The 23734-nt window shown below is 46.6% G+C and overlaps 1 protein-coding gene and 1 pseudogene across 2 annotated transcripts in view; both read left to right on the top strand.

Moving 5' to 3' along the window:
- The window catches only part of ADRA1D (adrenoceptor alpha 1D), a 28425-nt gene extending 26420 nt beyond the window's left edge, over positions 1-2005 (top strand). Inside the window, exon 2 of the mRNA XM_023217971.3 lies at positions 488-2005. Within this exon, the coding sequence (XP_023073739.2) occupies positions 488-1089 (602 nt within the window). The 3' untranslated portion in view covers positions 1090-2005. The remainder of the gene's footprint in view (positions 1-487) is intronic.
- A 422-nt stretch (positions 2006-2427) lies between these two features.
- The window catches only part of LOC111546505, a 28576-nt pseudogene continuing 7269 nt past the window's right edge, over positions 2428-23734 (top strand). The window contains exons 1-2 of the transcript XR_004228637.1: positions 2428-2469; positions 9478-9545. The product of XR_004228637.1 is annotated as a 60S acidic ribosomal protein P2 pseudogene (transcript). The remainder of the gene's footprint in view (positions 2470-9477; positions 9546-23734) is intronic.

Consider the following 23734-nt stretch of genomic DNA (forward strand, 5'->3'; position numbering starts at 1 on the left):
ATAGTGACTCAGACAAGAGATGTGGCAGGGAGGCGGGGGCATATGTTCTATCCTATTTTATCTTCAACGCATCTTTCCAGAGAGCCGTACTTTGTCACAGAGTCGGGGACTTTGTGAAATTATGCTGGCACGCAGAAATGAGCAAACATGGCTATGTTTGTTACTTTGTCTCATAATACGAAACTGCCAATATTGAACCGGTTTTGAGCTACAAAAACAGCAATTGCACTTGGTTTTGTCTAACTACTCTGGTTTGTTGCCTACATTCATTGAAGGTAATCTTCAATATCAGGTAGAGGTGAGTGAAAACAATTATTATTTTTCTCTATCCAAGTTCATGGACCTCCTGATTTACAGCACGGATCCCTTGAGAACTCCTAGTCAATGACTCAGCCAAGGCTACTGAAGGATCTCCCCTTTGCGCCCAGAGCCGCCTGGCCTCCCCCTCCCCAAGCAGCTAACCAGTATCAGTCTCTGCTCCCTACAGGCTCCTTGTTCCCGCAGCTGAAGCCATCGGAGGGCGTCTTCAAGGTCATCTTCTGGCTCGGCTACTTCAACAGCTGCGTGAACCCTCTCATCTACCCCTGTTCCAGCCGCGAGTTCAAGCGCGCCTTCCTCCGTCTCCTGCGCTGCCAGTGCCGTCGTCGCCGGCGCCGCCGCCCTCTCTGGCGTGTCTACGGCCACCACTGGCGGGCCTCCACCAGCGGCCTGCGCCAGGATTGCACCCGGAGCTCGGGCGACGCGCCTCCCGGAGCGCCGCTGGCCCTCACCGCGCTCCCCGACCCCGACCCCCCAGGCACGCCGGAGATGCAGGCTCCGGTGGCCAGTCGTCGAAAGCCACCCAGCGCCTTCCGCGAGTGGAGGCTGCTGGGGCCTCTCCGGAGACCCACCACCCAGCTGCGCGCCAAAGTCTCCAGCCTGTCGCACAAGATCCGCGCCGGGGGCGGGCAGCGCGCAGAGGCAGCGTGCTCCCAGCGCTCAGAGGTGGAGGCCGTGTCCCTAGGCGTCCCCCACGAGGTGGCCGAGGGCGCCGCCTGCCAGGCCTACGAATTGGCCGACTACAGTAACCTGCGGGAGACTGATATTTAAGGACCCCAGAGCTAGGCGGCGGAGTGTGCTGGGCTTGGGGGTAAGGGGGACTAGAGAGGGAGGCTGGCGTTTTTCTAAGAGACTCCGTGCAAATCGGAGACCCGGAAACTGATCAGGGCAGCTGCTCTGTGGCATCCCTTAGGAACTGGGTGGAGCTTGAGACTGGAGCCCTTGAAAGGTGAAAAGTCATGGAGCCCCCTGCTGGTCCCAGGTGCCCAGAACTCTTTTCTTAGAAGGGAGGGGCTGCGGGCTCCGTGGGGCCATTTGCTCCCAATCCCTATTTGAGAAACACTGCCCCATCCTCCATGCCCTGAACCCTGAGTAGACAGCCCCAGGCATGGCCAGGAAGGCCTGCCCCTCCTCTTCTGGGGAATGGGCACAGAAGCTTTGGCCGGCTACCCCAGTGCTTCCCTTAGGGAAAAAGTCAGTGGGACCAGGGCTCCTCAATGGACAAATTTCTCCTTCTTACTGCCGACTGGAGGAACCCAGTGGACCTACCACCACCACACAAGCTTTGGTGGTAGATTGTATGGCCGTCATACAAGCCTGTTGTATTTATCCATGGACCCACTCTTCGCCACCCAGGCTCCTCCGTGCACACCCCATCACCTGGCCCTAGCCCTTATTACTTCCCCTCAAGGGCCTTACTGTTTACACTCTGTACATAGCTCATCGTGCCTGTGCCCATCACTTCTTGCTGGGATTGCGAGCCACCAATTGGAGAGCTTTATTTGTCATTTTGAGACATATTTATTGGTAAGAGTACTTCTATTTTGTCCAAACTGTGCAAACTGTCCCTCTTTAGCTCATAACCCATTAAAAAAAAAAAAACAAAAAAAAAAAAAACTACTTTTTTCCCCTAAAGTCTGTCAAGAACTAAAGATCCGCAACGGAATAGATTGGGTCTACATTCGCCTTTCTAGTTTCAACTTAACTGACTCCTTAACTGATGGCTGCTGTCTGTTGGGAGTTTTAGCATGACCAAAGGACCTGGAGGGGGTTGTTAGGTTTTAAAACTCACATAATCAATCTTGTGAACCAAATAGTAATCCTAAGCACAGATTGTCCCTTTGTCAGTCTCCCCAGATGCTTATGTGATGCTCTGAGGGCCTCAATGAGGAAGGCGGCCATCAGGTAAATGGGTGAAACATAACTTTACATGAAAAGATATACAAGCCCAAGTAGATAGCTGTACATGGTTAGGAAAAGAGCCCATACCTAGGAACCACGCTTGTTAGCTTTGAGTAAGATGTCATATTCCTACTTGTCACATTCCCACGAGACTGCAGGCATTTCAGTCTTCAGCTGGATCGTATCAACCACATACATCCGACCAGCATGGCGGTGATGGTTGTGGCCCAATGGACCCTTGGGAGGACAGTGAGTTAGACAATACACTGGGGTGTCTGGGGTGCTCTGAACTGGATGACCCAGCTGCTGGGGCCACATAAACCAATATTTTGAGACCAAAGTTTCCATTCTTTACTAGGCAGGTAGTCTATCTGAAAGGTCACCCAAAATTTCAGGCATCTCACCCAAGTTTTACAGAGTTAAAAAGGCAGCCAGTATTACGGCCTGGAAGCAGACATTTCACACCGTGAGTCTACAGCAGGTTCTGGGCTTTCAGGCCTGGCCTCCCTGGAGGCACAGGAAGGGAAGTTTATGGCTGGGAGCATGTTGGGTGCTGACAGAATGTTGCATACTCCAAAGAGGGCTCTGCTTTGCAGCACATTGGCTGCCCCAAAGCTGGGGACACCAGGAGACAGCCCTCACTGTCTTCTGGCAGAGGTAGGGGCCATCTGTCAAATCAGTGGTCAGTAAGGGGGCAGACCGCAGTGTCAAAGAATTGAACATTGGCCTCTGGGACAGGGAAGAGCAAGACCTCTTTCAACAGCCGCCTTGGGTTTGCAGAGGGTCTCTAAGCAGAATGAAAGTTGGTCATGTTACCAGAAAGGGGTCCCTATCGAGACCCCAAGAGCGGGTTCTTGGGTCTTGCACAAGAAAGAATTCAGGGCAAGTCCATAAAGTAAAGTGAAGGCAAGTTTATTAAGAAAATAAAGGAATAGGCTGGGCACGGTGGCTTATACCTGTAATCCCAGCACTTTGAGAGACCGAGGTGGGTGAATCACCTGAGGTCAGGAGTTCGAGACAAGCCTGGCCAACATGGTGAAACCCTGTCTCTACTAAAAATACAAAAAATTAGCCGGGTGTGGTGGCAGGCACCTATAATCCCAGCTACACAGAAGACTGAGGCAGAAAAATCGCTTGAACCCAGGAGGCAGAGGTTGCAGTGAGCCAAGATAATACCATTGCACTCCAACCTGGTCAACTCCATCTCAGAAAAAAAGAAAAAAGGAATAAAAGTGGCTACTCCATAGGCAGAGCAGCAGCATGGGCTGCTCAGCGGCTCATACTTACTTTTACTTCTTGATTATATGCTAAACAAGTGGTGGACTATTCACGAGTTTTCCAGGAAAGGGGTGGGTAATTCCCAGAACCGATGGTTTCTTCCCTTTACAGACTGTATAGGGTAACTTCCTTGCGTTGCCATGGCATTTACAAACTCTCATGGTGCTGGTGGGAGTGTGTTTTAACCAGCTGATATGTTATAATTAGCATGTAATGAGCAGTGAGGACGATCAGAGGTCACTTTCTTCGCCATCGTGGTTTTGGTGAGTTTCGGTCGGATTCTTTCCTGCAACCTGTTTTATCAGCAAGGTCTTTATGACTTGTATTTTGTGTCGACCTCCTGTCTCTTCCTGTGACTAAGAATGCCTAATCTCCTGGGAATGCAGCCCAGTAGGTCTCAGCCTCATATTACCCAGCCCCTATTTAAGATGGAGTCACTTTGGTTCCAGCACCTCTGACAGTCGCACAGGCCAGGGCAGCTGATCCCACAGAAAGTCAACAGTGGGGCAAAAGGGGAGGGTGGGAATGGAACCTTCATCAGGAGGATTTGTGGGCCTCCCTGCCCCAGTTAACCGAGTGGGAGTGGAGGCAGGAAGGCCAGCAGCTTGCCCTGTACTTGCTCTAGGCATGGTAATCAATCTGGAAAATATGTCTGATGTTTGAACCTCAGCCTGTCTCTGGGACACAGGAACCCCAGATACAGCTACCTCCTCCTGTATCCCTGCACCAGGCTGTGAGCCTACAGGAGGTGCAGGAGGGCTTCAGAGCCCCCAGAGAGACCACACCACAGCAAGGGCATCCAGGTACCTTGTTCTAATCATCAGTAAAGCACTGTGCTGCTGAATTTGGTTCTGGGACATGGCAAAGGGTCATAGGGTGGCCAAGAGGATGGGAAAAAATAACAACAGCCCTTCTGGAGGAGGCAGCCTCTTGCTAGTGATTTGGGGACCATCTGAAAGAAGTGCATTCACTGTACCATTTGCTGGGTCCTCAGGTAGCTCAGATCCCCAGCCGGGCCCACACATCCGATTAGAAAGACTGTCCCTGAGATGCCTGTGGGGGGAAAAAAAAAAAAAAAATGGGGCCATTGTCTCCAGCGAGTAGGAATTTCTTTACATGATCCTCAAGGGATGGGGTGAGGCCTGAGGGAGTTTGTGAATGAGAAAGGGATGGTCCTGTGAGATGTGACAGGGACAGAAGCAAGCCTCCGAGGACACTAGCATTCACCCAAGTGCCCACCTCCCATCCTTAAAGAGCCTCATTCCTGCTTCCCACTCAAGGACCCCAGCTCCAGTCTGCCCTCCCTCTCCAGCTGGGCTGTCACTGCCCACCTTGCTTTCTTCCCACACTCTTCCCGGGACCTCTGTCCCCAGCATCCCCAGGGCTGCTTTTGCAAGTCACCTGGGACCTTCCATTTCCCTGGTCTCCTCCCCTCCTTCTCTGCTGCAGTCCACACTGGTGGCCACCCCCGATTCCTGGAATGTTCCCTCCCTGCCTCTGAGCCATGCCTCTGGGATCTCTTCTGACCTGCTGACCCTACTCTCCCTCCGCCTCCTGCACAGGCTTCTCTCTCCACTCTGAAATGCTCCCCGGGGTTTTATTCCTCTTTTCTCAATTCTTCACACAATTTCATCCACTCCATGTCATCTCAATGACCACTTGTACAGAAAGGACTCCCAAGAGGCTCTCTAGCTCCAGATGTTAGTGCTCATCCTTCCCCTGGGTGACCCCCACACACCCCAAATACAAGCCCCAAGGCCACTCGCCTACTGTAGCATCTCCTATCTCCTCTACTCTCTTTGGGCATGATGATGCCCCTGACCCTGCTGGCCCTTTCCACTCCCTATCTTCCAGAGTCTTCATCTTCCTCCTGCCATACACAGATCCCCTGCCAAGCCCTGCACTTCTTGCAGCCTCCCTCGTAGCTCACACCCAGTCATCCTGGGTTGCGATAGAATCTGCACCTGCATCCACCACAGGGGAGAGGGCTCTGTCCCCAGGGCTACTTGGGGTTGGGCTTAAGTGTTTACTAAATACTGGATCTGGGGAGTTGGCCCACTGACCCTTCTCTGGGACACTGCCCTGTTGCCCGTCTGGCGGCTGGCTCACCATCACCAACCTTGCAAGGCCCTCACCCCCACTAGTCCCACCAGTCCTCTGGGGACTAGAGGCTGCAAGGAACCAGCTGCGCCCTGGACTTTGGCAGGAACATGGGCTCCACGCGCCCTCCAGGTCACCTAACCCTCCCATCTGGAGCCCTACCCTGCCCCCAAAGGCTCCTCACTGTCATGCTGCAAGCCAGACCCTTAGTCCCTCCTCCAATGGGTGCTGACAGGTCCTGGAGAAAGTTTTGGGACCTCAGTCACCCTCCCTCAGTGACCTGTCAGAGCTTTAACTCCTCAGAGACCTCCTGACCCTGTTTCTATTCCCATATCCTACTACACCCACAGGGGTTGCATGTTCACCATCCACCTCGAAAAAAATTTCCTTTTTTTTTTTTTTTTTTTTTTTTTTTTTTTTTTTTTTTTTGTGGCTTCAGGAAAGCATAAAACCAGATGCTTGTAAAGGGTAAACTGGTCCCGCAGCCTCTCTGCTCAGAATGGCTCTCTGGGGAGCCCAGTGGACCAGTGCTCACTGGGCCCAAGTGGTGCTGGGGCCTTTGGGCAGCATTGCACTGCTGTCAAGGGTCTGGCCAGGACTTTCTTCCCTTCCCCAATCCCCAACCCTTTTGGGAAGCAGTGAAACAAAGGGAATGCTGAGCAGGACGCCAGCCTACATTCTAAAATTGCTGTGGTCTGGGGAGGAACTAAGTGGAACTTGCGGGATATGCTTGGAACCAAGAAGAAATCCAGGAGCTAGGGCCACAACAGGCTGAACTTTCAGAGCCAGGAGTTGGAGGTAAGGATGCATCAGAAGCATTTGCAGACACCTCAGCCATGACATTTATGAATGTTTCTTCCAGGATTCACCATTCATGTGACTACACCATTTTGTTTTGGTCCACCTCTTTCTGTCCTGCCAGAACCCAAAAAAGAAATCTCAGTTCCTTTTCCTAAGAGAGGGAATCAGCTCGGTCCCATTCATCCACTGAGCCAAGCCACAAAGGTCATTGGTCACTGGCCAACCTATGGATTGGCTAACTTTGGGTCAGGTCTGAACAGTGAGAGCGGGCACATGGGAGCGAGATGGATCATGTGGGGCAAAACACAGCCGTCTGGGCACCAGCATCTGAGGGTGGGGACGGGGCAGATAATGATGACATCCCTAGCACACCAGATCAGCTAAGAGCACAGCTGCAAGCAATAAGGAAGTGGATCAATAGCTGCATAAACCTGGGGCATTATTTTTCTCACTTGACAAGTTATAGGACAGGTGGTTGCTGGTATTGCCAGTCAAGAACCAAAGTTTGTTTTTTTTTTTTTTTTTTTTTTTTTTTTTTGAGACAGAGTCTTGCTCTGTTGCCCAGGCTAGAGTGCAGTGGCGCCATCTCGGCTCACTGCAACCTCTGCCTCCCAAATTCAAGCGATTCTCTTGCCTCAGCCTTTCAAGTAGCTGGGATTACAGACATGAACCACCACACCTGGCTAATTTTTTTTTTTTTTTTGCGACAGAGTCTTGCTCTGTCACCCAGGCTGGAGTGCAGTGGCATGATCTCAGCTCACTGACAGCTCCGCCTCCCGGGTTCATGCCATTCTCCTGCCTCAGCCTCCCAAGTAGCTGGGACTACAGGCGGCCACCACCACGCCCAGCTAATTTTTTGTTTTTAGTAGAGACAGGGTTTCACCGTGTTAGCCAGGATGGTCTCGATCTCCTGACCTTGTGATCTGCCCTCCTCGGCCTCCCAAAGTGCTGAGATTATAGGCGTGAGCCACCGCGCCAAGCCAATTTTGTATTTTTAGTAGAGACAGGGTTTCACCATGTTGGCCAGGCTGGTCTCGAACTTCTGACCTCAAGTGATCCACCCACCTCGGCCTCCCAAAGTGCTGGGATTACAAGCGTGAGTCACCTCACCCAGCTGGACCCAAATTCTTCCTAACTGCTTCTTATTCTGTAGTGTGTTGGCTTCTGACCTCTTCGTTGCCCCATCGTGATCCTCATGTTCTTGTTCAAGGCAGAGAGAGGAGAAGGATCTGGGCTGTTGCATCCACCTCCTTTTATCAAGAAAGCAAAAGCTTGCCTAGAATCATCTCTCTGCATACCTCCACCCAGGGTCTTATGAGCCAGAACTGGGTGGCATGACCACTCTCCCCAGGAGACTGGTAAAGTGAGAAACATGACGGTGTGGTTGGCTTAGAGCAGGGGTGCGAAAATGTTGCAGGCCAAACTCAGCCCACTACCAACTAAGAATGAGTTTTACATTTTTTGTTTTGTTTTGTTTTGTGATGGAGTCTCGCTCTGTCACCCAGGTTGAAGTGCAGGCTGGTCTCAATCTGCTGACCTCGTGATCCACCCACCTCGGCCTCCCAAAGTGCTGGAATTACAGGCGTGAGCCACTGCACCTGGCCTGAATTTTACATTTTTAAATGATTGGAGGGGAAAGTCAAAAGAATAATATTTCATGACACACAAAAATTAAACGAACATTACTACATAATATTCTCAAGTTTGCCTCTCGGCTCACAAAGCCTAAATTTTATTCTCTTGCCCTTTACAGAAAAAGTTTGTCAACCCTCGCTTTAGGATGATTGAGGATCATTACCAAAATCAGGATTCTGACAGCAAGAAGAAACAGAGAATAGATTTCAGGTAGGCATTCCTGGTGTCTGCTACACATGCCATCACACATTTCAAGCCTGTATCCAGTTACCTAATTTGTAAGCAACATAAGCTAAGAGGTCCCCCTCTCACCAAGAACCTAGCAAAAACAAGTTATCCCAGAAGCCATCTGCCTCAAGGATATCTTCCCAGACTGACCAAATGCTTAGGTTTTTGGGTTTGAGTTTTGCTTTTCTTTTTTTGAGATGGAGTCTCACTTTGTCTTCCAGACTGGAGTGCCGTGGCCCAATCTCGGCTCACTGCAACCTCCCCCTCTAGGGTTCAGGCAATTCTCCTGCCTCAGCCTTCCAAGTAGCTGGGACTATACCTGGCTAATTTTGTATTTTTAATGGAGACAGGGTTTCGCCATGTTGGCCAGGCTGGTCTAGAACTCCTGACCTCAGGTGATCCACCTGCTTCATCCTCCCAAAGTGCTGGCATTACAGGCATGAGCCACAGCCCTGGTCAAATGTTTAGGATTTTGAAAGACAGCTGTGAAAAGGAAAGGGGGACACCAGGAAATCCCTGGCTAGCTGCATCCCAAAAGACTCTGTGCAGTATTATTTGCTCAGTGAACTTTCCCCCAGCCAGTCATTTATCTATTCTTCAGTATTACAGGTCCAGAAAGCAGATCTGGTGGCCAGTCTCATATAAGCTGACATGGACTTCCTAACTCACTAGGAAGTAAAGTTTGTAAGCCCACAGCCAATGTGCTAATTTTTAGTGGGATATATAACTTAACCATCAACAAGCCAATGTATTTATGACAATAAATGAGCTTGATGGGAAGCCAGTCTGTGGTCTGAAAGCTGCTTCGTGAGCTCACAGGCAATGCTGAGGAGTTAGGGAACAGTTATTTATTTAGTGCACCAAGCACAGGACTTGGTCCCTGGGCCGGGGTTCCACCTCCTGGTGCATTCTGCCTCTGTTTCCAATATATCCCTCTCCATCCTCTCATCTGACTCACACTTCATTCATAGCCTTTCATTTTGCTCTGTGCCTTTAAGTTCACATTGCTTGTCTCTAATCTCCTCCATTGTGGGTCCATTTCAGAGTAGAACTCTCAGAAGACAAGACAATCTTAAGAACTTTTCTTTCCAAGCTCTTAGGGAGCATCTTACAGTCACCCTAGTGGACAAGCCTACGAATGCCGAATGCATGGGCTTCATATAGGTTAGGTAGTCGCTGTCCCCCTGACTCCAGCTATGAACTGCACCTTCACAGGTGGGGCATAGGGGCCCTCTGACACCCTTCAACCAGCCAGTACTCTCCAACCATCAACGAATGGCCAGGTGAGGTCATCAAATGCATGTATTTGGTAGTATTTACTGCATACCTACTATATGCGCAGTAGATGGGGATACATCAGTGTGCAAAAGAAAAGAAACCTGCCACCATGGAGTTCTTGTTCTAGGACAGGGTGATAGGTAATAAATAACATATATGGTAGGTTAGAAGGTGATAAGCAAATATAACAGGAAATGTTGGGGATGGGGAAATTGTGCTTTCAGATCCAACACTCAGGGAAGTTCTCAGCTAGGTGATGTGTGAAGATGGTAAGGGAGTGAGCCATGCAGATCCCTGAGGACAGCATCTAAGGCAGAGGAGACAGCAAGTGCAAAAGTCCTGCCATAAAAGGGTAACTGGCATAGTCAAAAATTAGCAAGGATGCCAGTTACTGTGGCAGCTGCAACCGTCCAGGCAAGAGATGATGGTGGCTTTGCCAGAGGAATTGGGGTGGGAGTGAAGAGCACAGGCAGAGAGATTCTGGAGATGAAGATTTTGGAGCTAAGCTAGCATTCCAGAGAGATTCTGGAGATGAAGATTTTGGAGCTAAGCTAGCATTCCCATGCGCTCAACCCATGCTTAGCACACCCTTCCCAAGCTACCCTCTAGAACTGCCTGCCTTATTAGGAGCCTTCGGGAAATTTTTTTTTTTTTTTTTTTTGAGACGGAGTTTCGCTCTTGTTACCCAGGCTGGAGTGCAATGGCATGATCTCGGCTCACCACAACCTCTGCCTCCCAGGTTCAGGTGATTCTCCTGCCTTAGCCTCCCAAGTAGCTGGGATTACAGGCGCCTGCCACCAAGCGTGGCTAATTTTTTTTTTTTTTTTGTATTTTTAGTAGGAACAGGGTTTCTACATGTTGGTCAGGCTGGTCTTGAACTCCTAACCTCAGATGATACACCCGCCTCAGCCTCCCAAAGTGCTGGGATTACAGGCGTGAGCCACCACACCTGGTCGATTTTTTTTTTTAAATCAAAGACAGATACTACCAACTCATCTTGGTATTTAAGTCCTTTATAAGACCCCTCCCCTTAAAATACCAATGAAGAGCTAAAAAGAAGATAAAAATTCAAAACAGGTCTAAAAATATGAGGATATCAGCCAGCCATCTGCCAACAGTTAGGACTCCAGAGCTGAGGAAGCTGAATTAAAAGACTCAGAGCCCTTGCCAGAGTGTTACCCTGTGCATCAAAGTCACCCCTGGCCAGAGGTGGGGAAGGAAAAGGCTCAGCCCTCTCCACTGTATATAACCCACTCTTAACTCCAAGAAGAGTCTGTCCAATCATCAAACCTCCAGCCACTGTCCTGTTGCCCACACATTGCTTTCTGAGTAGCTGAGGACAGAGTTATGATCCTCCATTCTCCTGATCCCCTTCAGGAACTTTCTTTTTTGTTGTTTGTTTATTTGTTTGTGGGAGACAGGGTCTTGCTCTGTTGCCCAAGCTAGAGTGCAGTGGTGTGATCATAGCTCACAGCAGCCTTGAACTCCTGGGCTCAAGTGATTCTCCCACCTCAGGCTCCCCAGTAGCTGGGACTACAGGTGCATGCCACCATGCCCTGCTCATTTTTAAATTTTTGTAGAGACAGGGCCTTACTATGTTCCCCAGGCTGGTCTTGAACTCCTGGCCTCAAGTGATCCTCTCACCTCAGCCTCCCAAAGTGCTGGGATTGCAGGTGTGAGCCACCAAGCTCAGCCCCTTTCAAGAACTTTCTACATCCAGTGAAGATTTCATTCCCACTGGACTGTACCAGTTTGTGGGTTGGGAATCAAAAGGGATCTTGAGAGCGGGGTAAGACACCACAGCTTTTCAGATCTTAATCTGATGGAAGAGAAGTAGCCAGCAGCTTTGAATTATTTTTAATTTTTTTATTTATCTATTTTTTAGAGACTATGTCTTACTATGTTGCCAGCCTGGACTCCTGGGTTCAAGCAATCCTCTTGTTTCAGCCTCCTGAGTAGCTGAGACTACAGGTGCGTGCTACTGCGCCCAGCTAGCTCTGAATATTTAGAATAAAGTTCTTCCTCATCAGCCAAGAATTGGGCAGTGGGGACAGAAGATCTTTCCTCAATCTCATAGATTAGAACTAAAAGAATGCCCACTGGCTTCTATTCCCTACAGCCCCTTGGGCTAGAATCAAGTCATGAAATGCATCCTCCCCAGGGCCCTGAAGCCCTTGACCTACTCCTGCCAGACCCCTTTGCTGGACCTGAGTCACAATAAGCGTAGCTTCCCATTCTGTGTATCCATTGCTCACTCCATCACCAGTGCCCAGAAAGCTCCCTCTTGGCCTGGATGACTCCCCTCAAAGAAAGGTGTATTAGTCAGCTATAGCCACAGTAATGCTACAAAACAAGTCACCCCTTAATTCACAGGTTACAATAGCAAGCATTTATTTTTCTTGCTTAGGTGTCTGTCTGCAAATTCTAGGTTTGGTTCTAGGCTTTTATGGCTCAAATCCATTCTCCTTTTCTCTGTATTCTCCTTGTCTGGGGCACATTCTTCCCATGACTAATGACAAATACGTGAAGCTTTAAAGCTTCTGTTCCTAACACATCATATCTATCCACATTTCACTGGCCAAAGCAAGTCATATGGCCAAGCCCAAAGCCAATGGGGCAGGAAAATATACTCTGCTCCAAGGAGAGGAAAGTGACTGAATATTTGCTAAAAATTTTCCAATGCATCACAAGAGGACTGGTTCTTCTGGCAGAATTGCCTTCTACCCTTCTCTAGCCACCAACCAGGAGACCTCAGGGTGCAACTCATGACCAGCCCAGGAATATCCTAAGGGACCTGGAGTCTACAACTGATGAGTGTTGGCCTCCTTTCAGCAAGCAAGGGTTCCTAAATTAAGGTGGACCGCAGGCAGGGACAGTTGCTATAATATCTGGGATAACTTCCCCATGTAGACAAGCAAGGTATAACTGGGAGGGAAGGATTCACATTCTGAGGGTGGATACACTACTGGCAGGCAGTCTGGACATCACATTTCTGAGTCTCTAAATCTGTTTGTTTGTTTGTTTGTTTGTTGACACGGAGTCTCGTTCTGTTGCCTAGGCTGGAATGCAGAGGCACGATCTCGGCTCACTGCAACCTCCATCTCCTGGGTTCAAGTGATTCTCCTTCCTCAGCCTCCTGAGTAGCTGGGACTACAGGCGCATGCCACCACACCCAGCTATTTTGTTGTATTTTTAGTAGTGACAGTGTTTCACTTTGTTGGCCAGGCTGGTCTCGAACTCCCAACCTCAGGTGATCCACCTGCCTCGGCCTCCCAAAGTGCTGGGATTACAGGTGTAAGCCACCGCACCTGGCCCTGAACCTCTTCTCTTCAGTCTACATACTTCTCTGGGCCTGGGCCCCTTGGCTTTCACTCTAGGATCCACCTTCTTCAACCACTCCTTCGACTCAACCTTTTAGTCAGCAGCTGGGTCCCTGCAACCTCAGCCTAGGCCCCCATACCTGTTTCACATCCTCTGAGGCTGGCCAGGCAGGCACAGGGAAGTGCAACTCCCTTCTGTTACCACAATGATGCTGCATAACCACCAACCACAAAATCTCAGTGTCAGGTAAAAATAACATATACTGCTCACATATCTGGGGTCATCTAGGCTTGGTTAGGCAGCTCTGCTGATCTTGGCTGGGCTCACCTACACATCTAAGGGCTGGCTGGCTGCTTGCGGATGTAGACTGGCCTTGGATACGAAGACTGGTATGACTGGAGTGAATCAGCTCTGCTCCATGTGCCTCTCATGCTCCAGCAGCCTAACCCAAACGTGTTGTCATGTTGATGACAGAAGTGCAAGAGCACAGTTGAACAGGCAAGGCCTACAGGCATGCACATCACTTCTGCTTCCTTCTTGACTTCAGCAAGTCACATAACCATCCCCAGATTCAAGAAGTCAGGGAATAGACTCCAGCTCTGGGTTAGTTTGCTAGGGCTGCCACAACACGGTATCACAGACTGGGTGGTTAAACAACAGAGATTTATTTTTTCACAATTCTAGAGGCAGGAAGTCCAGGATCAAAGAGTCAGCAGGGTTGGTTTCTCCTGAGGTCTCTCTCCTTGGCTTGTAAGTAGCCATCTTCTCCATGTGTCTCACATGGCTTTCCCTCTGTATGGGTCTGTGTCTTAATCTCCTCTTCTTATAAAGGCACCAGTCACATTGAATTAGGACCCACCCTAATAACCTCATTTTCACTTAATTCCCTCTTTAAAGACCCTATCTCAAATACAGTCACATTCTGAGGTACTGGGAGTTAGGACTTCAGTGAATTGGTCAGGGGTTGTAGGGAATGCAACCCAGTCTATAGCAATCCCACAATCTCTTTAGTGCGAGCAGATACAAAGTCACATGGAGAAGCAGGCAGTCACAGGGAGGAGAGATGCACTGAGGTCACTTTTGCCATCTACCTTCCATGAGTGACAATAGCAATCTAGCTCTATCTCTGAGCTAACACAATGCAGATTGGGCCACCCTCTCCCGTGACCTGGATCAGGACCCTGCCCTGACAAGCCCTGGGTTTTCACTTTTTTTGTGTGAGAATCGAATGAGATGCTGTTGTACACATGCTTTGAAAAGTAGAGAAGGCTATAAGGAAAGACGATGATTTTCTTAACTAAATACGGTTATTCAGGAAGAAAGGCAAGATGCAGATATTCTCAAACATGCATGAATCTTTCTTCTAAAAAAGTACGCTAGAGCAAACAGCATACTTATTAGAGGCCTTAGAAGCATTCCCATGAAAGTCATGAATGGGCTATGATCTCATTTCACTCTTACTCAACACTGTACCAATAGCCATAGTTAATGAAATAAGAAATGGGGTAAAGAAACAATAGGTTTATTGAAAGTAAAGAAATATGACCCTCAAAATGTGCAGATACTATGTATAAAATAAAGCTGTAAGAACTACGTAAAAATGTAGAATAATGTCTTTATTACTTGGTATATAAATGCATATTCTTAAACAGGAAACAATAAGCACAAACCATAAAGGAAAAGATTGGTTAATTTGTTCATTTCAGAATTTAAAACTTCTGTATATCAAAAGACCCCATAAACAAAGCAGCTGACTGGGGGAAACTTTGCAATTCATATAACAGACAAAAAGATCACTATCCTTAATATTTTTTTTAATACCTACAAATCACTAAGAAAACGACAACACAAAAATATGGGCAAAAGGAGAAAACAGGCAATGCACAAGGGAGAGAAAAAAACCAAATGGCTAATAATCATCAGAAAAAAAATACTAGTTGGGAAATGCAATTTAAAACAAAAATGAGACATCCTGTTCCACCTAGCTGGTGACCAAAGAAATGATTTTTTTTTTTTTTTTTTTTTTTTTTGAGGCGGAGTCTCACTCTGTCACCCAGGCTGGAGTGCAGTGGTTCAATCTGGGCTCACTGCAACTTCTGCCTCCCAGGTTCAAGCAGTTCTCCTGTCTTAGCCTCCCAAGTAGCTGGAACTACAGGCACATCCCACCATACCCGGCTAATTTTTGTATTTTTAGTAGAGACAGGATTTCACCATGTTGGTCAGGCTGGTCTCAAACTCCTGATGTCAGGTGATCCACCCGTCTTGGCCTCCCAAAGTGCTGGGATTACAGGTGTGAGCCACCATGCCCGGCCAAAAACAACAATTTTCTTTTTTTTTTTTTTTTTTAAAGGAATCTCACTCTGTCACCCAGGCTGGAGTGCAGTGGCATGATCTCGGCTCACTGCAACCTCCGCCTCCCAGGTTCAAGTGATTCTCCTGCCTCAGCCTCCTGAGTAGCTGGGACTACAGGTGTGCGGCACCACACTCAGCTAATTTTTGTATTTTTAGTAAAGACGGGGTTTCACCATGTTGGTCAGGCTGGTCTCGAACTCCTGACCTCATGATCCACCTGCCCTGGCCTCCCAAAGTGCTTGGATTACAGGTGTGAGCCATCACACCTGGCCAAAAAACAACGTTTTTTTATTACACTGAGGAATGGCCAAGTTGTACAGATACCAGTGCTCTCATACCCTAGCGGTGGGCATGTAAATAGGTAAACCTCTTCCCAGGGTAATTTGAGAGTGTCACCACGTGTCTTATGTGGCTCACACTGATTGCAGGTTGTGTCATATCCCTGAGGAGTTCACATCTATAATAGGGATACAAAAAGTATTTATTAAATGAAAGGCAACAGTATAATTGCTGGAAAATGCAAATTTTAAAAAATTAATATTTACTGACGCAAATAGGCTTAAAAACATTCCTCAGGGGAAGAAAAGAAACTTTAAGGCTAGGCCTATAATCCTAGCACTTTGAGAGGACGAGGCAGACAGATCACTTGAGGTCAGCAGTTTAAGACCAACCTGGCCAACATGGCGAAACCTTATCTCTACTAAAAATACAAAAATTAGCCAGGTGTGGCGGCACACACCTGTAATCCCAGCTACTCAGGAGGCTGAAGCAGGAGAATCGCTTGAAGCTGGGAGGCAGAGGTTCGTTGTGTGACCATACTCCATATAAGTATATAAGTATCCACTGAGTATAGTATGGAAAGGAAGGAAAAAAGAATAACTTTACAGGGGAGAAACCTGATAAACACTACTTTAGCCAGTTGATCAAGTTCAACATCAAGAGTCATGAATCACATCAACAGTATATACCCTTGATATAAGATGAAAATGGTACTTTACCTCTGTGACCTTCCTTCCAAAAAACCTCATTACCCAAGCCTAATTGTGAGAAAAACATAGAAAAGGTGGGGCGCAGTGGCTCACACCTGTAATCCCAGTACTTTGGGAGGCCAAGGTGAGAGAATCACCTGATGTCAGGAGTTCAAAAACAGCTTGGCCAACGTGGTGAAACCTCATCTCTACTAAAAATACAAAATTAGCCAGGCATGGTGGCACATGCCTGTAATCCCAGCTATTTGGGGGGCTTGAACCTGGGAGGCTTGAACCTGGGAGGCAGAGGTTGCAAGGAGCCGAGATCACGCCATTGCACTCCAGCCTGGGCAACAAGAGTGAAACTCCGTCTCAAAAAAAAAAAAATCAGAAAAAATATCCAATAGAGGGAGATCCTATAGTATACCTGACTACTACTCCTCAAAAATTTCAAGGTCATCAAAAACAAGGAAAGCCTAAGAAAACGTCATAGCCAAGAGAAACAAAAACTGTTTTTTCTATCTACTCACATTCAACACAGAACACTTCTGTGATCAGATGTGGTGGGCTTCCCTCTACATCAAGTAGTTCTTCAGCAGACACCAACTGGTGTCTAATTCAGCTCCACTCTGGCACTACCTGGCTGAGATGGTGTCAGATCCCACAGATCAAGGGCTCAGTCCCGCAAGATGCCTCCACTTCAGACGCCAATCACAAGTCCCAGGTAGAGACCGGTTGTAGAAACAACTTATAACTGACTGACCAGCTATAAATCAGGGTTCCCATGACCTAGCACCTCAGGTTCAATACTTTTTTTTTTTTTTTTTGAGATGGAATCTCACTCTGTCGCCCAGGCGAGAACGCAGTGGTACAATCTCGGCTCACTGCAACCTCTGCCTCCCAGGCTCAAGCAATTCTCCTGACTCAGCCTTCAGAGTAGCTGAGACTACAGGCATGCGCCACCACACCCAACTAATTTTTGTATTTTTAGTAGAGACAGAGTTTCACCATGTTGACCAGGCTGGTCTTGAACTCCTGACCTCAGGTGATCCACCCACTTCAGCCTCCCAAAGTGCTGGGATTACAGATGTGAGCCACCGCATCCGGCCTCAATAATTTCTTAAAATGGCACACAGGACTCAGGGAAACACTTTACTTAAGTTTACCAGTTTATTATAAAGGATACAGATGGATGGACAGGGCAAGGTGTGGATGGACGTGGAGCTTCCATGCCTCCTCTGGGTGTGCCACCCTCCCAGCACCTCCACATGTTCAGCAACCCAGAAGCTCATCAGAGCTTGTTGTTCAAGAGGGGGTTTTTTGGTTTTTGTTTTGAGACCAGGGTCTAACTCCGTCACCCAGGCTGGAGTATAATGGCACAAACATGGCTCACTGCATCCTCGACCACCAGGCTCAGGTGATCCTCCCACCTCAGCTTCAGCCTCCTGGGTAGCTGGGACTACAGGCACACACCACTAAGCCCAGCTAATTTTTTTCTGCGTTTTGTAGACATGGGGGTCTTGCTATATTGCCCAGGCTGGTCTCAAACTCCTGGATTCAAGCAGTCCTCCAACCTGAGCCTGCCAAAGTGCTGGGATTACAGATGCGAGCCACCATGCCCAACCCAAGAGTTGTAATAGAGCCATCCTGTGTCCCAAAAATTGGTGGGTGGGGATAAAAATTCCAACCCTCTAATCCTCTAATTACTTGATCTTTCTGGTGACTGTCCCCATTCTGAGGTTATCTCGGGGATCAACCCTAAATCACCTCATTAGCATTAACTCAGATATGATCAAAAGGGGCTCATTATGAATAACACAGGACACTGCAATCATTCAGAAAATTCCAAGGGTGTTAGGAGCTCTGTGACAGGAACCAGCAACAAAGACAAAATACTGCATATATTTCCTATTATACCACAGAACCTAAGGAGACATGACAACTAAATATAATGTGGTATTCTAGGAGAGAAAAAGGACATTAGGGAAAATATAAGGAAAGCTGCATAAATGATGGAGTTTAGTTAATAAGGTATCAATATTGGTTCATGAATTATGACAAATGTATCATACTAATGTAAAATGTTCATAATAAGGGAAATTGGGGGGATGGGAGACTATCTTCTCGCTTCTTTAAGTCTAAAACTGTTCTAAAAATAAAGTTTATTAATATAAGAAACAGAACTGAAAGATAAAAATAAACAAATACACAATTACAGCTGAAGACTTCAACACTATTCTCTCAACAGTTGATAGAACTAAACTGAACATCAGCAAGGATATAGAAGAATTCAACACCACCATCAGTCAACAGTATCTAATCAACATCTATAAAACACTGCACCCAACAAAAACAGAAGACATATTATTCTTTTCAAGCACCTATGGCTTGTGTACCAAGATCATGTAAACCAAAAAGTTTCTGAGACAGGCCTCGATCAATTTAGAAGTTTATTTTGCCAAGGTTAAGGACATGCCCAGAAGAAGTAAACTCAGAATCACAGAAACAGTCTGTGGTCTGTGCCTGTCTCTAAAGATGAATTTAAGGACGTCAGTATTTAAAGGGGAAAAGTGGGCTGAAGAGGAATAGTCATTCACATGTCACAAGAGAAAAGAAGCAAGTAGGGAAAGAGTCAATTATGTATTTGTCTCATGCTCAGTAAATCATTAAGATAAGGGGAACACGGAGTAGCTAGCTTTGGAGATAATTTAACCTGTTATCTGTAGCTGTCTGCTTAGGAACACAATGAAAGGCAGCTTCTTGCATGATTCGGCTCTCAGTTTAATTTTTTTCTTTTGGCCTCATGAATTGGGGTCCTGGGTTTTTATTTTCCTTTCATAATCATATACCATATCCTGGGCCATAAAACAAACCTGAACAAATTTAAAGGAATTGAAATCATGCCAAGTGTGTTCCCCAACCCCTGTGGAATCGAGCTAGAAATCAATCAGAAAGATCAAAAGAAAATCTCCAAAAACTAGGAAACTAAAAAACACACTTCTAAATAATCCCTGAGTCACAGAGAAGTCTCAAGAGGAATCAAAACATATATTGAACTGAGTGAAAATGAAAACACATCAAAATTTGTGGGACGCAGGTTAAAGAGTGGTGAGAGGGAAATTTAGGACACTAAATGCTTACATTAGAAAAGAGGATGCGGAGCAAGATGGCCGAATAGGAACAGCTCCAGTCTCCAACTCCTGGCGCGAGCGACACAGAAGACCAGTGATTTCTGCATTTTCAACGGAGGTACTGGGGTCATCTCACTGAGGAGTGCGGGACAATCGTGCTGGTCAGCTGCTGCAGCCCGACCAGCGAGAGCTGAAGCAGGGCGAGGCATTGCCTCACCTGGGAAGCGCAAGGGGGAAGGGAATACCTTTTCCTAGCCAGGCGAACTGAGACACACAACACCTGGAAAATGGGGTAATTCCCACCCCAACACTGCGCTTTAAGGAAACGGGCACACCAGGAGACTATACCCACACCTGGCCGGGAGGGTCCCACGGCCACGGAGCCTCCCTCATTGCTAGCACAGCAGTCTGCAATCTAACCACAAGGCAGCAGCGAGGCTGGGGGAGGGGCGCCCGCCATTGCTGAGGCTTAAGTAGGTAAACAAAGCTGCTGGGAAGCTGGAACTGGGTGGAGCTCACAGCAGCTCAAGGAAACCTGCCAGTCTCTGTAGACTCCACCTCTGGGGACAGGGCACAGCTGAAAAAACAACAGGGGAAGCAGCAGAGGCCTGTGCAGACCCAAACGACTCTGTCTGACAGCTTTGAAGAGACCAGTGGATCTCCCAACACGGAGGTTGAGATCTGAGAAGGGACAGACTGCCTGCTCAAGTGGGTCCCTGAGCCCTGAGTAGCTTAACTGGGAGACATCCCCCACTAGGGGCAGTCTGACACCCCACACCTCGCAGGGTGGAGTACACCCCTGAGAGGAAGCTTCCAAAGTAAGAATCAGACAGGTACACTCGCTGTTCAGCAATATTCTATCTTCTGCAACCTCTGCTGCTGATACCCAGGCAAACAGGGTCTGGAGTGGACCTCACGCAATCTCCAACAGACCTACAGCTGAGAGTCCTGACTATTAGAAGGAAAACTATCAAACAGGAAGAGCACCTATACCAAAACCCCATCAGTACGTCACCATCATCAAAGACCAGAAGCAGATAAAACCACAAAGACGGGGAAGAAGCAGGGCAGAAAAGCTGGAAATTCAAAAAATAAGAGCGCATCTCCCCCTGCAAAGGAGCGCAGCTCATCGCCAGCAACGGATCAAAGCTGGTCAGAGAATGACTTTGACGAGATGAGAGAAGAAGGCTTCAGTCCATCAAACTTCTCAGAGCTAAAGGAGGAATTACGTACCCAGCACAAAGAAACTAAAAATATTGAAAAAAGAGTGGAAGAATTGATAGCTAGAATAATTAATGCAGAGAAGGTCATAAATGAATTGACAGAGATGAAAACCATGACACAAGAAATACGTGACAAATCCACAAGCTTCAGTAACTGACTTGATCAGCTGGAAGAAAAAGTATCAGCGATTGAGGATCAAATGAATGAAATGAAGCGAGAAGAGAAACCAAAAGAAAAAAGAAGAAAAAGAAATGAACAAAGCCTGCAAGAAGTATGAGATTATGTAAAAAGACCAAATCTACGTCTGATTGGGGTGCCTGAAAGTGAGGGGGAAAATGGAACCAAGTTGGAAAACACTCTTCAGGATATCATCCAGGAGAACTTCCCCAACCTAGTAGGGCAGGCCAACATTCAAATTCAGGAAATACAGAGAACACCACAAAGATACTCCTCGAGAAGAGCAACTCCAAGACACATAATTGCCAGATTCACCAAAGTTGAAATGAAGGAAAAAATCTTAAGGGCAGCCAGAGAGAAAGGTCGGGTCACACACAAAGGGAAGCCCATCAGACTAACAGCAGAACTCTCGGCAGAAACTCTACAAGCCAGAAGAGAGTGGGGGCCAATATTCAAAGTTCTTAACGAAAAGAATTTTAAGCCCAGAATTTCATATCCAGCCAAACTAAGTTTCATCAGTGAAGGAGAAATAAAATCCTTTACAGATAAGCAAATGCTTAGAGATTTTGTCACCATCAGGCCTGTCTTACAAGAGACCCTGAAGGAAGCCCTAAACATGGAAAGGAACAACCGGTACCAGCCATTGCAAAAACATGCCAAAATGTAAAGACCATCGAGGCTAGGAAGAAACTGCATCAACTAACGAGCAAAATAACCAGTTAATATCATAATGGCAGGATCAAGTTCACACATAACAATATTAACCTTAAATGTTAATGGACTAAATGCCCCAATTAAAAGACACAGACTGGCAAACTGGTTAAGAGTCAAGACCCATCAGTCTGCTGTATTCAGGAGACCCATCTCACATGCAGAGACATACATAGGCTCAAAATAAAGGGATGGAGGAAGATCTACCAAGCAAATGGAGAACAAAAAAAAAAGCAGGGGTTGCAATCCTAGTCTCTGATAAAATAGACTTTAAACCATCAAAGATCAAAAGAGACAAAGAAGGCCATTACATTATGGTAAAGGGATCAATTCAACAGGAAGAGCTAACTATCCTAAATATATATGCACCCAATACAGGAGCACCCAAATTCATAAAGCAAGTCCTTAGAGACTTACAAAGAGACTTAGACTCCCATACAATAATAATGGGAGACTTCAACACTCCACTGTCAACATTAGACAGATCAACGAGACAGAAAGTTAACAAGGATATCCAGGAATTGAACTCATCTCTGCACCAAGCGGACCTAATAGACATCTATAGAATGCTCCACCCCAAATCAACAGAATATACATTCTTCTCAGCACCACATCGCACTTATTCCAAAATTGACCACATAATTGGAAGTAAAGCACTCCTTAGCAAATGTAAAAGAACAGAAATTATAACAAACTGTCTCTCAGACCACAGTGCAATCAAACTAGAACTCAGGACTAAGAAACTCAATCAAAACCGCTCAACTACATGGAAACTGAACAACCTGCTCCTGAATGACTACTGGGTACATAACGAAATGAAGGCAGAAATAAAGATGTTCTTTGAAACCAATGAGAACAAAGATACAACATACCAGAATCTCTGGGACACATTTAAAGCAGTGTGTAGAGGGAAGTTTATAGCACTAAATGCCCACAAGAGAAAGCTGGAAAGATCTAAAATTGACACTCTAACATCACAATTAAAAGAACTGGAGAAGCAAGAGCAAACACATTCAAAAGCTAGCAGAAGGCAAGAAATAACTAAGATCAGAGCAGAACTGAAGGAGATAGAGACACAAAAAACCCTCCAAAAAATCAATGAATCCAGGAGTTGGTTTTTTGAAAAAGTCAACAAAATTGACAGACCGCTAGCAAGACTAATAAAGAAGAAAAGAGAGAAGAATCAAATAGATGCAATTCAAAATGATAAAGGGGATATCACCACCGACCCCACAGAAATACAAACTACCATCAGAGAATACTATAAACACCTCTACGCAAATCAACTAGAAAATCTAGAAGAAATGGATAATTTCCTGGACACTCACACTCTTCCAAGACTAAACCAGGAAGAATTTGAATCCCTGAATAGACCAATAGCAGGCTCTGAAATTGAGGCAATAATTAATAGCCTACCAACCAAAAAAAGCCCAGGACCAGATGGATTCCCAGCTGAATTCTACCAGAGGTACAAGGAGGAGCTGGTACCATTCCTTCTGAAACTATTCCAATCAATTGAAAAAGAGGGAATCCTCCCTAACTCGTTTTATGAGGCCAACATCATCCTGATACCAAAGCCTGGCAGAGACACAACAAAAAAAGAAAATTTTAGACCAATATCCCTGATGAACATCGATGCAAAAATCCTCAACAAAATACTGGCAAAACAGATTCAGCAGCACATCAAAAAGCTTATCCACCATGATCAAGTGGGTTTCATCCCTGGGATGCAAGGCTGGTTCAACATTCGCAAATCAATAAACGTAATCCAGCATATCAACAGAACTAAAGACAAGAACCACATGATTATCTCAATAGATGCAGAAAAGGCTTTTGACAAAATTGAACAGCCCTTCATGCTAAAAACGCTCAATAAATTCAGTATTGATGGAACGTACCTCAAAATAATAAGAGCTATTTATGACAAACCCACAGCCAATATCATACTGAATGGGCAAAAACTGGAAAAAATTCCCTTTGAAAACTGGCACAAGACAGGGATGCCCTCTCTCACCACTCCTATTCAACATAGTGTTGGAAGTTCTGGCTAGGGCAATCAGGCAAGAGAAAGAAATCAAGGGTATCCAGTTAGGAAAAGAAGAAGTCAAATTGTCCCTGTTTGCAGATGACATGATTGTATATTTAGAAAACCTCATTGTCTCAGCCCAAAATCTCCTTAAGCTGATAAGCAACTTCAGCAAAGTCTCAGGATACAAAATTAATGTGCAAAAATCACAAGTATTCTTATACACCAGTAACAGACAAACAGAGAGCCAAATCATGAATGAACTTCCATTCACAATTGCTTCA

Source organism: Piliocolobus tephrosceles, chromosome 20 (genome assembly GCF_002776525.5).
Source record: "Piliocolobus tephrosceles isolate RC106 chromosome 20, ASM277652v3, whole genome shotgun sequence".
Lineage (NCBI taxonomy): Eukaryota > Metazoa > Chordata > Mammalia > Primates > Cercopithecidae > Piliocolobus > Piliocolobus tephrosceles.